This window comes from Chrysochloris asiatica, unplaced genomic scaffold (genome assembly GCF_000296735.1).
Source record: "Chrysochloris asiatica unplaced genomic scaffold, ChrAsi1.0 scaffold00167, whole genome shotgun sequence".
Lineage (NCBI taxonomy): Eukaryota > Metazoa > Chordata > Mammalia > Afrosoricida > Chrysochloridae > Chrysochloris > Chrysochloris asiatica.
The window spans coordinates 4,016,850-4,029,306 of record NW_006408685.1 but is presented as its reverse complement, the minus strand read 5'-3'; the positions used below and the strand labels follow the sequence as shown (position 1 = coordinate 4,029,306).

The window sequence follows — 12,457 nt, the reverse complement described above, 5'->3', positions numbered from 1 at the left end:
CACTCAAAAACAAAATCCACACAAGCAATATTTGGTGTCCTAAAAGCATTAAACATAAAGACCAATAGTGAGAGGAATTTAATTTTTATTTTCTAAAGGCAGACTATGATACCCTTGATTAAATGGCAAGCTATGATGTCTAGTAATATTGCACATACTTAATATATATTTTCAACCAATTAACCACCTTTGGTTTGTTACATCATATTATGATTTATATGAGTTTTTCTATTTCATTTCCTTTCGCCTTACTTCCCCTATTTCTATCTTTACCTTCTCACATTTCACTACACTACAGCTTAGCCCTATAAAATACTTCTTTAACTAAGTAGATGAATGGTATTTCTACTTATATACAATATTTTCTGAAAGAATTATTGAAAGATCAACTATTTATTCAACTTTTGGTTTTAAAATGCCCATATGCAATTTGAAACACAAAATTCTTCAGGCTAATGGAGAAAAGAAATATGCTGATCTGACTATCCATTGATGCTTTTTTTTTTTTTTTTGTAAGCACTGGCAAGCCTTTTCTTATCTTTAGCTTAGAGATCATAGCAAATCAAGGGAAAATAAGCTGGGCAGAAAAAAAAGGGGGAGATTGTGTTAAATGTTCTGTTACCTTAATAGGGATTTGGGCTACACAAGTTTGTCATTTGCTAAAACTCAGCTAATGTGCACCTAATATTTGTGCACTTCACTATATGTAAATTTTACATATGAAATAAACAAACAAAAATTGTAAGGAAATATTGAACTCTAGCAACAATCTAAGGGTAGATTTAGGTGGTAGATACACTGAAATTCTTTCAACTTTGGTATAGGTTTGAAAATTTTCCTAATGTGATAAAACTAGATAGTGGGAGTGGTGTTAGTATAAATTCTGGACTCTAGTGTAAATCTTCGCAAAGGGTTCCCACTTAAATAAACCACATAACTAAACCTTGCCCCCAGGCCTGTGAATACTTCCTTGCTTTATAGGCTTTCACACACAAACAGCTCTGCTTTGGTAGTAGGTAATAGTGGTTGGTAAACACTGGTTTCAGAAGTTGCAATATTAAATAGAACTACTGGGGATTACTCAAAAGGGAAGTACAGTGGGTTGGGGTTTAGAGACTTCAACTATTCAAAGACAAGATACTAACAAATGTGCCTCTTCATGCTGAAGTTTCTGAGTGAAACAGTGATTCTCAAAGGAGGAGGGGGAGAAGGAAGCAAATCAGAATCACACCTGGGGGACTTTTTCAAATGATAAGTACCCCTGGAGATTCTGATAAGCTCCCAAATCCCAGGAAAGAATCACTGTCATAACATAATTCTACTACTCTTATAATTCTGTTGTGCTATATAGAGAAAAGTTAAGAGCTACTGGTATGAAAATATATACATACATATAAAAATATATATACATATATATACATTTCTATGGAAATTGAGGTGATGGTCATATTCGACCTGTTTTAATCTAGCAGATAGTAAGAACACAACTCACCTGACAATTTTCATCACCAAGTACTAAGATTCTAGACCTAAGTAAAGCTGTTCAAATGAAGACATGTTTAAGCAAATGATAAGATTTGTTTTCCCCTCAGGTAATTTACTTACTATCATATATTAGATGTAATTGGGAGAACAATAGAGGGATATTGATTTGGGAGAAAGATTTAGACTTTGCCTTATACAGATTAATATAAAAATTACATGACATTCAAGTAATGGAAAAAAACCAAAATGAAACAGTACCATCAGACACATTAAAACACTCCCCCTCCAACCACTTCTCACACCTAATACCTGAGGAAGTCATTACAGATTAACAGCATTTAAGTTTCAATTGAGGGCCTTGCTGAGCCTCATAAGTAGTAAATTGAGAAGGAACAAGGACACAATGGCCAAGCTGATCATAAGAATCACTGAAGCCAGGCAGAACATTTTTTGAGCTGAGCTTTTAAAATCAACAAATCACAAGAGTTTTTTGGTTTTTGTTTCAATGATATCAGAGCATAAATAGCAAAAGGCCAGTAAGGAAGAAAACACTCAGCAGGATGAAAACTCAGTATCTAGAATTTGGCCCAAAAAATAAAAGTAAAACAGGAATTCAATCTTTATGATCTTCAAAATTAGTATCTCAAATAGTTGTATAGGAAGCAGAAATCACATGTGGAATAAGTAAAAGGAAAACACATTAATTAAGAAACTATAAGATTCATAATCACTGACAAAAACAAAAACTCATTTTGTCTTTCATGCTTTCTTAAACACATCAGCTCAAATCCACCTCCTAAAATCATCTCAAAAGGCCTCTTTTCTCAATCATTTTTCTTGGATGAAAATCCACTCCAATAACTTCAAACACCAGTTGTAAGTTGTTGTTAACTACTGTCAAGTCAATTCCAACTCATAGTGACCCTGTAGAGGGTTTCTAAGGAGCAGCTGGTGAGTTTGAACCACTGACCTTGAGGTTCAAACCAACCTTGTGGTCCAGTGGGTATCCTATAGTGCCACATCAGTTATAGGTAGATAGTTCTAAATTTATGGTTTCTTCTCTGACCTCCTAAGCTCTATATTCTCTATTCATATTTATAACCATCCTGGTGTGGTGCTGTAGGATAAGCACTGCAAGGTGTTGTTAAATTCTGTGAAGTTGGTTCTGACTCACAGCGACCCTGTACAGGGTTTTAGAGGAGCAGCTGGTGGGTTTGAACCATTGACCTTGTGATTCAAACTGACCTTGCTGCCCAGTGCTTATCCTATAGCACCACACCAGGACTCGAGTGCAAGGTAGGTGGTTCAAACCCACCAGGCACTCCTAGGAAACACTATACAAGGTTGCTACAAGTCAGAATGGACTTGACGGAACTTAATAACAACATCTATTTCTTTCTGGATAGACCTCCAAAACTTTGCACAGCATACCCCAAACATAGTTCATAATCAACATCTCTCACCTGCTTGCCCTTGCAATGTCTATCTGTGGTAATGTCAAGAGTTGCCCTATCTCAGGAGCACTCTTTCAACATCTACTCTGCTACTAAATTCTGATTTTACCTTATAAATATTTCATCAAACTAGCTTCTTTCCATCTTCACTGACACTGCTTTGTTGTTGTTGTTACGTGCCATCAAGTTGATTATGATTCATAGCAACCCTATGCACAACAGAATGAAACAATGCCCGGTCCTGCACCATCCTCATAACCAGTATATTTTAGCCCACCGCTGCTGCCACTGTGCCAATCCATCTTTCGCTGAACAAATAATCTGCTGGGTGTTTTTATTTATTTATGTTTGATAGTGTATTTATGCCATGTATTAAGTCCCCTAAGTTTTCCCCTATTTTTACTTTGATCCATCTTGAGTTGTTTTTGCATATTGTGAGAGAAATGTATCTGGTTTCATTTTTCTGGAAATGTATACTCAGTTTGCCAGCTTCATTGTTAAAGAGACTCTCTCTTCCCCATTTCTAGTATTTTCGGTGTTTTTAAAAAATCAGTTGCTAGAGTTACTTCTTTGTTTTCAATTTTGTTTATTTGGTCTCTGTATCTGTCATTATACCAATACCTGGCTGTTTTGACTTCTATGGCTGTATAGTAGGTTTTGAGATTGAGCAGTATGAGGCCTCCTACTTTGTTCTTCTTTTTAAATACTGCTTTGCTTATCTGGAGGTCTCTTCCCATTCCAAAGAAACTTGGTGACTACCTTTTCCACGTCTTTAAAGAATGATGACGGAATCTGGATCAGGACTGCATTATATCTGTAGATGGTAGAGTGCTTTGAGTACTATTGACATTTTCACAATGTTGAGTCTTCCTAGTCATGAGTATGGTACATTCTTCCTTTTATGTGTTTTTGGTTCCTTGTAGTAGTGTCTCGTAGTTTTCTTTGTATAGGTAATTTGTATTTCTGATTAAATTCATTCCTGGTATTTCATGTTACTGGTGGCTAGTATAAATGGTAATGGAGTCCTTTTGTAGCTCTATATGATAAGCACTGGACTGTTAACCACAAGCTCATCAGTTTAAACCCACCAGCTGCTCCTAAGAAACCATATACAGGGTTGGTATGAGTCAAAACTGACTAGACTGTACTTAGCAACAACGTAAATGGTGTTGTTTTCTTGATTTGCTTGTTTTCATGCTCTGCCAGGGGCATGGCCAGTCTCCACCCTCACCAACCCAGTGGCACTCCCACCTGTGCAGTCTCTGCTCTGCCTAGGGTCAGACATCTAACAGAGTATGCCTTCTTCTGAAAAGGCACATGACCCTGCGCTGAACTACACTATACAAGCAGTGAACAGAAAACTGAGTTTACCTTTCTGGTCTCTACCACATCCACTAGGAAGTGGGTGGTAAGTGCCTGAGAACACACCAATATACAATCATCCACTAAACATAACTATACATAACAGAGTCTCAAAGGAGCTCTGGTGGCATAGTGGTTGTGAGTCAGGCTGCTAAGCACAAGGTCAGCAGTTTGAAACTATCAACCAGCTGTTCTATGGGAGAACGATGAGGCTTTCTGCTCCCATAAAAATTTATATTCTCAGAAACCCTATACAGGATTGCTATGAGTCGGAACCAACTCCACAGCATACAACCATCGCCACTACCATATACACTAGGAGACAGGTGGTAAGAGACTGAGAATACACCAATATATAATCATCAACTAAATACAGATATGACATAACAGTGTCTCAGGGAAAACAGACAATTTCAGCTTACACAAACAAGACATAATGCCTCTCACAATCCACCAAAATACAGAGTCAGAAAAATATAACATCAGAAATGGTACTGTAACTAACCGATAAGGAATTGAAAAGAATGCTAATTAGACAACTCCAATGGATTGAGAGAAAAATCGAAAACATTACAGATGAAATAAAAAGAATCAGGAAACAAATTGAGAAAATAACAACTATATAAAATCAGTAATTAGAAAATCAGAAGATTAACATTAAGACTTCAGAAATAGATAATACACTGAAAGGTGGGAATAGAATTGAAGAAAATGGAAAGGCAAATTACTGAACTTGAAGAAAAATCTCTCAATACTCATCTGCTACAGGAACAATCAGAAAAAAGAACAAAAAATCCAAACAAAGCCTAAGATTTATGTGGGACACTATAAAGAGGAATAACTTACATGCGATTTGAATTCCAGAACAGGAAGAGATAAAAAATAAAAATAAAAAATAATAATAACTTCCAAGAGCTGTTGGAAGAAAACTTACCTAACATAACGAAAGATGAGAAGATAGCCAATCTAGACGTAGAACGAACTCCAAACAGGATAGACCACAAAAGAATAACATCAAGACACATTATAATTAAACTTTTCAAATACAAAGACAAGGAAAGAATTCTGAGAGTAGCTTGGGAAAAATTACCTACAAAGGAGAACTAATAAGACTAAATACTAATTTCTCAGCAGAAACAATGCAAGCAAGATGAGCTGACATACCTAAAACTCTGAAAGGAAAAAAAAAAAAAAAATTACCAACCAAGAATCACACATCCAGCAAAATTATCCAGCAAATATGGTGAAATTAGGTCATTTTCAGACAAACATAACTTAAAAGAATATGTAAAGACCAAATCAATCTTACAAAAACAAAACAAAACAAAACAAAACCTAAAGGGTGTTCTTTGGACAGAGAACCAACAGTAGCAGACAAAAACCTGACATTAATATATATGACAATATCACCTAGACTCAACCCAGATATAAAATTCCGCAAAGCAAAACAGACCTATAAGACTGAAAAAAGAGAAAATCAGAGATACAGCTGCAACAAGAACAAAGCAAAGAGGGAATAGTCCAGTTACATAATTTCCAAATGAAGATGAAATCAGATGTTGCTGTTAGGTGCCATTGAGTTGATACCAACCCATAGTGACCCTATGCACAGCAGAATGAAGCACTGCCCGATCCTGGGCCAACCTCACTACTGTTGCCACGCTTGAGTCCATGGATGCTGCCACTTGGCCAATCCATCTTGTTGGGGGGTCTTCCTCTTTTTCTCTGACCCTCCACCTTACCAAACATGATATTCTTCTCCAGTGACTGGTCCTTCCTGAAAATATAGCCGAAGTATGAGAGATGAAGTTTGGCCATCTTGGCCTCCAAGGAGCACTCTGGCTGCACTTCTTCCAAAACAGATCTTTTGGTTCTTTTGGCAGCCCATGGCACGTTCAATATTCTCCTCCATAACTCAAAAGCATCAATTCTTCTATAGTCTTCCTTATTCACTGTCCAGCTTTCACATGCATATGAGGTTACTGAAAATACCATGGCTTGGGTCAGGCGCTCTGAGTCCTCAAGCTGACATTTTTGCTCTTTAACACTTTAAAAAGGTCTTGTGCCGCAGATTTGCCTAATGCAAATACATCGTTTGATTTTTGGACTGCTGCTTCCGTCAATGTTGATAGCTGATCCAAGAAGAATGAAGTCCTTGACAACTTCAATCTTTTCTCCGTTGAAAAGAATGTTGTTTATTGGTCCAGTGGTGAGGATTTTTGTTTTCTTTACATTGAGATGTAATCCATACCAGAGGCTGTGCTCTTTGATCTTCATCAGTAAATGTTTTAAATCCTCTTCACTTTCAGCAAGCAAGGTTGTATCATCTGCATATCACAGGTTGTTAATGAGTCTTCCTCCAATCCTGATGCCATGTTTTTCTTCATAGAACCCAGCTTCTCGGATTATTTGCTCAGCATACAGGTTGAATAAATATGATGAAAGAATACAACCTTGTCGCACACCTTTCTTAATTTAAATCAGATAGATTTCAAGAAAATAAATAAAAATCAACCTAATTGTAACCCTAAATACTAGATCAAGTCTTACTAGGCCAACCTTCATCCCTAACACGAACCCTAATCCTAACTATACTGTTTTTGTTGTTAAGTGCCTTCAAGACTACTCTGACTCACATCAAACCTCCACTGACCATGCAGTTGACAGTCCAGTGCTTATCCTACTGTGCTACACAAGGACTCCATAACTCTAAGAGTAAACTAAGTCCTAAGCCTACCTGGTGTGGCACTGTGGGTTCATGTGCTGGATTGCAAAGTCATTTGAACTGTAAGGTTGGCGGTTCAAGCTCACCAGCTGCTCCTTGGAAACCTTATACAGGGTCACTATGGGTCAGAATCGACTCAACAGCAACAACTACAAAGGCCTACTCAAGACCTAGTCACAATCCCAACCTTAACTGTCACTCCTTACTCCTATCCACCTACCCAAGACCCCAAAAGAAAGTAATTACTTTAACTCAAAGTATGTCAGGTTTGAAAAGATACTTGGAGATCACTGCACAGTCCATCTATCTCATCTTATAGACAAAATATTTGACCCAGAGAAAAGTGACTCTCTCACTGTCATTCAGTGGCAGTAAAGGAATTATAGGTCTTCTAGTTTCACTCAAGGGCTACTTGATTTCTATACATGCTCATATCTTATAAGTTGTTACAAAACAATTTCTATGTTCAAGGTCATTCTATGATGATATAAAAGAAATGTGAAACTAGTAGCAGTTTGCTTAGTATTTAAAATGTATAAATGATCACCAGCAGATATGGTAGATTCATATTGATATGGTCTTGGAATGAATTAAGACTTAGAGACCCCAGTTACTCATGGAATACAGTTATTGTTGTTAGCGGCTGTTGATTTATTCCCAACTCATGGCAACCCCAAACGTATCATTGTGTTTGTTTTCCAGAGTAGATTGCCAAGCATATTTCCTTAGTGTGTCTTAGTCTGGAAACTCTGCTGAAGACTGTTCGGCATCATAGCGACATGCAAGCCTTCAAGAACAGAAAACTGGTGATGGTACTTGAGGCACAAAGACTGGGAATTGAACCTGGGTCCTCCTGCATGGAAGGCGAAACTCTACCACTGAACCTCAACTTTTACTTATAGATAAGCATTTCTCAGTGGCATTTCAGGAATGAGCTAAACCAAACTTGCTGCAATTGAGTCAATTCTAACACATAGAGACCCTATGGGATAGAACAGAACTGTTTTATAGAATTTTAAGACTATAAACCTTTACAGGAACACATCACCTCATCATCTTTCTTGCACAGAACTGCTGGTAGATTTGAACCACTAACCTTGTGGTTAGGAGTCCAGCAACACTAGAGCTCCTTCCTAAAAAATGCTGCTTTTTCAAAATGCCATTGAGTTGATTCTGACTCATAGTGACCCAGTATAAGGTTTCTTAGGAGCAGTTGGTAGGTTTGAACCACCAACCTTTTGGTTAGCAGTCCAGGGTTTATCCTACAGCACCATTTGTTATTGCTGTTAAGTGCTGTCAAGAGGTTCCGACTCATAGTTGGATCCGACTGCATAGTTTTCCAAGAAGTGGCTGGTGAGTTTGAATTGCTGACCTTGTGGCTCAAACCGATCTACCACAGAGCCATACCAGGACATAAATCCAATTGAGATGTTTCTTAAAAATGAAAACTAATTGGTCCTATTTTAAGTATATTATCCAAACTTGCTCTCTGACGGGTAGGCCCAGAAATCTGCACTTTTGTTAAGTTTACCTGGTGATTGTTAGGCACATTAAAGTTTAAAAACTAATAGTCTGGAGAATTTTTGGTGTCAATACCCTTAACCCTCAGCTATCTTTGCAACTACAACCCACAATAGATCATGAGGAAAAGTTCCCTCTATTCAGAGGATGTAAGTAAAAACTAAGTTCAAGGTAAGGTAAGCATAGCCATTAATTTAAAAATGGTTTTACTGTACTAATCTACTCATGCTGAAAAAATAAAATAAAATAAACCAAATACATCAACCATGCAAATTCCTCCCGTCGCTGACAGTAACATGGAAGAATGGAATGGGCCCCAAATGGTGAAAGAATATAAGTGAACAAACACAACAAGTGATTCATTATATGGCTTTCAGTCATGAGAACACAGTTTTGCTTCAAAATGAATGCAAAGAGAAAAATGACTCTAGGAGTCATAAAGATAACTATTCTTCATGAATCTCTATAGAATTTTGATTAGCCAAGATACGAATATCCTGGGACATTATGGATAAATTTTACTATGTAGATCATCATTTTTCATTTTTGTAATATCTTTCTATTAAAGTGCTAAAAATACTTTACAAGCCTCTGTAAATTTGTATCGTTTTATCTTATACCATATGTCAAAGCTAATATTACACTACAGATGTTTCTTCTGAAACAACTCCACTATTCATTAAACATTACAATTTCTTGAATTGTAAGATTTTTATCTCAAAATGCTAGTCATTATGCTACAAATATATGAAACTAATAGATATTTTCTGTTACTAAACAATACAAAATTATTCCAAAATGAAAGAAATAGCTTACAATTTATATTGTTTAAACTTCCAGTTTAAATTACTAAGGTATTTTATAATCTGGTCAATACTATCTATTTATATACCCCTACAAACAGATTAGAGGGAGATACACGCCATCAGATGCTTAACAAGGGAAAAACTCCCCAACAAAAACAGAAACTTAAACAGCCTCTAAAACTTGATCCCTTTTAATTTCACTGTAAACCTACACATTGTGAAATATTTTATTTAATGCATTATAGACAAGAGTATATCTTAATAACTAAGTAATAAATCCTAGAAAAATAAAATAGAAATACAAAAATACATGAATCAATAGATGGTGTTCAATTTTTTGTGTTTTTTTAATGGGTAAAGAATTAGCTCAACCAAAAATCAGCCTACTAGCCTGATATAACTGCAAAATAATTTATCCTCAGATAAGAGGGCAGCATAGTTTATGACAACAATCTAACTAAAAACTCGTTTGTCTTTTCTCTTCGAATGACATGCATTATCATCAGGGATTAATCTGATGAATCTTTAGAAGAGTTTCATTTTTTAAAACGTAATAATAGAGGGCTTTGTTGTCATCTAGTGAAAATCAATTAGAGGGAGTAAGGGCACAAGGAAAACCAACATCACTCATCACCAATCCCCAGGAGTTGAAATGATTTGTCTTCCAAGCTTGGATGATCAGGAGCTATAGTTATAGTGCAAGGAAATTAATTTAGTTTCTATATTCTGAACTCACTTTCCTCATACTGGAGGATCCAAATAGAAATTACTTTTAATCAAGGTTGATATGTTATTGATACCCAGGTAGATTTTTGAAGAATCATTTTTTTAAATTGACTTTAGCATTTTTCACCTGTGTCTGGGGTACAACTATAGGAAGATAACTTATATTATCCTTACTTTCTGGAGTCTTTGTCCACTACAAGGCACTGTACTGAATGACGAAGACAATAGATTCCACCAAACACAGCACACATCCTAGAAAAAGAATAATAAAGATTAGGTTAAACTGGTATGTTGAAAATTAAGGTAATATTACTTGCTGTTAAGCAAATTATGTTTAATAATTAGTCTTACAGAAAAAAGGACTCTGTTAGTAATTTATTATTTTCTCTAAAATGGTATTAACAATCCCTCAGAGGTCAAGATTAGTCACATTCTAACCTTGTACAGCTGCAGTTTTTAAGCATCCAATGTTGAAGCTTAGAATTGTGACCAGGCCAAAAGTATCACTGATCAAGGGTTAAGCATCCCTCCAAAATTAGCAATGAATACCTACTGTACATAAGACTACAAACAGCCTCCAGAAGTAATACATGAGACACTCAGCAGAAGTCATACTTGTTGTTATTAGGTGACAATGAGTCAGTACTAACTCACAGCAATCCTATGCACAACAGAATAAAACACTGTGAGTTCCTGGGCCAACCTTACAATCGTTGCTACGCATGAGCCCATTGCTGCTGCCATTGTGCCACTCCATCTCACTGGGGGGTAGGAGGGGTCTTCCTTTTTTTCTTGGACCCTCCTCTTTATCCAATATGATATCCTTCTCCAGGGAATGGTCCTTCCTGATAATATGTCTGAAGTATGAGAGACCAAGTCTGGCTATCTTGGCTTACAAGGAGTAATCTGGCTATACTTTTTCCTACATGTATCTGTTTGTTCTTTTAGCAGTCCATGACACTTTCAATATTGTCCTCCAACACCATAAAACAAATGCATCAATTCTTCTACAGTCTTACTTATTCACTGTCCAATTTATGCATGCATATTGTTGGTTATTTGGTTATGTGCCCTGGAGTCGATGCCGACTCATAGCGACCTTGTATAGGGTTTCCAAGGCTATATATATTTACAGGACAGAAAGCCTCAACTTTCTCTTGCAGAATAACTGGAAGTTTCAAACTGCTGACCTTGAGGTTAGCAGTCCGACTTGTAACCACTATGCTCCCAGAACTCCTTATGAGGTTACTAAAAATACCATGGCTTCTCACCATAAGGTCAGCAGTTCAAACCTACCAGCTGATTTTTGAAAACCTTTTACAGGGTCGCTATAAGTGTGAACCAACCTGATGGCAATTAACAACAATCATTCACTGGTGTCAATGTAAGATAAGCACTAGATTGCTAAATGCAAGGTCAGCCATTGAAGCCGCAGGAGAAAGATGAGGCTTTCTGCAACCTAACATGTGCAGCCTCCGAAAGCCTATATTGGGTCACTATGCCAGGCAGTAGTTTGGTGGTGCTCCAGGAGAGCAGAGACCTCATTTGCCTAATGTCAGCAATGATACCCCTTGTTCCACATCCTCTTCTGAATCCTACTTGAACCTTTGGAAGTTCTCAGTCTATGTGTGGTTGCAGCCGTTTTTGTACTATCTTTAGTAAAACTTTACTCGCATGGGATATCAATGATATTGTCTGATGATTTTTGCATTCCATTGAGTAACCGCTCTTTGGAATGGGCACAAATACAGTTCCTTTCCAGTCAGTTGGCCAGTACTTGTCTTCTAAATTTCTTGGCATAGATGAGTGAGTGCCTTAGTCCGCATCATTTAGTTGAAAGATTTCAATTTGTATTCAATAGATATCCCTGGTGTCTTGTTCTTTGCCAATGCCTTCAATGTACCTTGGACTTCTTCCTTCAGGATCATTGGCTCTTGATCATATGCTACCTCTTCAAATGGCTCAACATCGACCATTTCCTTTTGGTACATTAACTCTGTGTATTCCTTCCATCCTCATTTGATGCTTTCTGAATCACTGAATACTTTGCCCATAGAATCCTTTAATAACACAAGACGAGGTTTGACTTGGAACAGACCATCAATTGCTCATATACAAGTACAGACTGAAGTTGAAGAAAATTAAAGTCCATGAAAGCCAAAATATGACCGTGAGTATATCCCACCTGAATTTAGGGACCATCAGCAAGAACTTCGAGCAGCAGCGAGACGTGTAGTGTGGAGCTCCAACAACAACACGGAATACTGAGCCACAAGGCTGTTTAACTTTTTTTGTTTGTTTGTTTGTTTGTTTTAACCACTACACTACCAGGACTTCATTGAAGATGGCGGATCGGGTGGATGTGTAGTGAGGAGCTC

At 37.0% G+C, this 12,457-nt stretch overlaps 1 protein-coding gene across 1 annotated transcript in view; it reads right to left on the bottom strand.

Annotated features, from left to right (window-relative positions):
* CHM (choroideremia (Rab escort protein 1)) overlaps positions 1-12,457 on the bottom strand; it is a 304,050-nt gene that overhangs the window by 70,871 nt on the left and 220,722 nt on the right. Inside the window, exon 9 of the mRNA XM_006871309.1 lies at positions 10,254-10,331. Within this exon, the coding sequence (XP_006871371.1) occupies positions 10,254-10,331 (78 nt within the window). The remainder of the gene's footprint in view (positions 1-10,253; positions 10,332-12,457) is intronic.